The sequence below is a fragment of the Rhinoderma darwinii genome, unplaced genomic scaffold (genome assembly GCF_050947455.1).
Source record: "Rhinoderma darwinii isolate aRhiDar2 unplaced genomic scaffold, aRhiDar2.hap1 Scaffold_430, whole genome shotgun sequence".
Lineage (NCBI taxonomy): Eukaryota > Metazoa > Chordata > Amphibia > Anura > Rhinodermatidae > Rhinoderma > Rhinoderma darwinii.
Genome location: NW_027463818.1, coordinates 66,144 through 68,885, shown reverse-complemented (window position 1 = coordinate 68,885; position 2,742 = coordinate 66,144). Strand labels below are relative to the sequence as shown.

Here is a 2,742-nt window from a genome sequence, read left to right as displayed (position 1 = left end):
GCAAGAACTGCTGATTGGGTCCTTGCAGGGAAGGAGTCTGCTCCAAAGTTTTTTTTCTCTTTTTAATATTTGCTTGCAGTGTGTTCTCCAGAGTGTCAGCTCAGTGCAGCCCCAAGCACCTAGAACAAGAGGAGAGCCAGGATCCTGCCCACCTGCAGCACCCAAAACAAAAGGAGAGCCAGGATCCTGCCCACCTGCAGCACCCAAAACAAGAGGAGAGCCAGGATCCTGCCCAACTGCAGCACCTAGAACAAGAGGAGAGCCAGGATCCTGCCCACCTGCAGCGCCCAGAACAAGAGGAGAGCCAGGATCCTGCCCAACTGCAGCACCCAAAACAAAAGGAGAGCCAGGATCCTGCCCAACTGCAGCACCTAGAACAAGAGGAGAGCCAGGATCCTGCCCACCTGCAGCACCCAGAACAAGAGGAGAGCCAGGATCCTGCCCAACTGCAGCACCTAGAACAAGAGGAGAGCCAGGATCCTGCCCACCTGCAGCACCCAGAACAAGAGGAGAGCCAGGATCCTGCCCAACTGCAGCACCTAGAACAAGAGGAGAGCCAGGATCCTGCCCACCTGCAGCGCCCAGAACAAGAGGAGAGCCAGGATCCTGCCCACCTGCAGCACCGAAAACAAGAGGAGAGCCAGGATCCTGCCCAAAACAAGAGGAGAGCCAGGATCCTGCCCAAAACAAGAGGAGAGCCAGGATCCTGCCCAAAACAAGAGGAGAGCCAGGATCCTGCCCAAAACAAGAGGAGAGCCAGGATCCTGCCCACCTGCAGCACCCAGAACAAGAGGATAGCCAGGATCCTGCCCACCTGCAGAACCTAGAACAAGAGGAGAGCCAGGATCCTGCCCACCTGCAGCACCCAGAACAAGAGGAGAGCCAGGATCCTGCCCACCTGCAGAACCTAGAACAAGAGGAGAGCCAGGATCCTGCCCATCTGCAGCACCCAGTCCAAGAGGAGAGTCAGGATCCTGCCCACCTGCAGCACCCAGAACAAGAGGAGAGCCAGGATCCTGCCCTCCTGCAGCACTCAAAACAAGAGGAGGGACAGGATCCCGCTCACCTGCAGCACCCAGAACAAGAGGATAGCCAGGATCCTGCCCACCTGCCGCACCCAGAACAAGAGGATAGCCAGGATCCTGCCCACCTGCAGCACCCAGAACAAGAGGATAGCCAGGATCCTGCCTACCTGCAGCACCCAGGATAAGAGGATAGCCAGGATCCTGCCCACCTACAGCACCCAGGAGAGGAAAGACAGTCTCCTACCCACTTGCCCAGCGCAAGAGAATAGTCTGGATCTTACCCACCGGTCTGTAGCATCTAGGACAAGAGGAGAATCAGGCTCCTACCCACCTGCAGTACCCAAAACAAGGTAGGGACAGACTTCTACTCATCTGCCTGCCCAATATAGAGGGAAAGTCTGACTCCAACCCACCTGCCTGCAGCACCCAGTACAGGAGGAGAGGCTCCTACCACCTGCCTGCAGCACCCAGTACAGGAGGAGAGGCTCCTACCACCTGCCTGCAGCACCCAGTACAGGAGGAGAGGCTCCTACCACCTGCCTGCAGCACCCAGTACAGGAGGAAAGGCTCCTACCACCTGCCTGCAGTACCCAGTACAGGAGGAGAAGCTCTTACCACCTGCCTGCAGCACCCAGTACAGGAGGAGAGGCTCTTACCACCTGCCTGCAGCACCCAGTACAGGAGGAGAGGCTCTTACCACCTGCCTGCAGCACCCAGTACAGGAGGAGAAGCTCTTACCACCTGCCTGCAGCACCCAGTACAGGAGGAGAGGCTCTTACCACCTGCCTGCCCAATATAGAAGGAAAGTCTGACTCCAACCCACCTGCCTGCAGCACCCAGTACAGGAGGAGAGGCTCCTACCACCTGCCTGCAGCACCCAGTACAGGAGGAGAGGCTCCTACCACCTGCCTGCAGCACCCAGTACAGGAGGAGAGGCTCCTACCACCTGCCTGCAGACACTTCCTCCACAATTTGGGGTTCTTACCATTTTTGTTGCATTTCTGGATTTTATTTTTGTTCATTTTCATTTTCCACTTGGACAGAATAGAAGAATCTAAACTTTGCTGATTGTTCATCCATCAACCTCCGGACAATGTACTCATTTGGATATTTGCTTTTTCTCTGTGGACTCAACCAGGTTCTGTCAACGTATCCAATCTGGTGGTGAGTGCCCCATTCATGAATTAAGTAGTAGTAACAGCAGCAGCACAATATTATCAGTGTTATTATTATTACATTATTATTATTATTATTATTATTAGATTATTATTATTATTAGATTATAACATTATTATTATTATTATTATTATTATTATTATTATTATTGTTATTATAATATTATCATCAGATAATGGCAGGTTGATGTGTGAGGGCAGCAGCTGCAGTCGGTGCCCTCATACAGTATGTGGGGTGTATGGGCTGATGGTATTGTCTGCTCCCTCATACACTGGGAACTTTGATCCTGACAATACAATTAACACATGAGAATGATACAAGTTGCTGGGCTTTTACTCTTTTGCAGTCAATCAAGTCGTGGAAAACAAGAGAAACTCACAAAACTTTGTTGTGTTGTTGTTTGTTTTTTTGCTGTGAGGGTAAAACCTAAATGCAGGGAAGACAAGACCAGGCAGCCTGCACCCTATACTATACTACAGAGGTGGTGTGTGTGTGTGTGTGTGTGTGTGTGTGTGTGTGTGTGTGTGTGTGTGCGTGTGTG

The 2,742-nt window shown here is 52.1% G+C and overlaps 1 protein-coding gene across 1 annotated transcript in view; it reads left to right on the top strand.

The window, feature by feature from the left end:
- The window catches only part of LOC142711567 (uncharacterized), a 47,861-nt gene extending 45,702 nt beyond the window's left edge, over window positions 1-2,159 (top strand). The window contains exon 2 of the mRNA XM_075848591.1: window positions 80-2,159. Coding sequence (XP_075704706.1) covers window positions 80-827 — 748 coding nt within the window. The 3' untranslated portion in view covers window positions 828-2,159. The remainder of the gene's footprint in view (window positions 1-79) is intronic.
- Window positions 2,160-2,742: the final 583 nt, after the last annotated feature.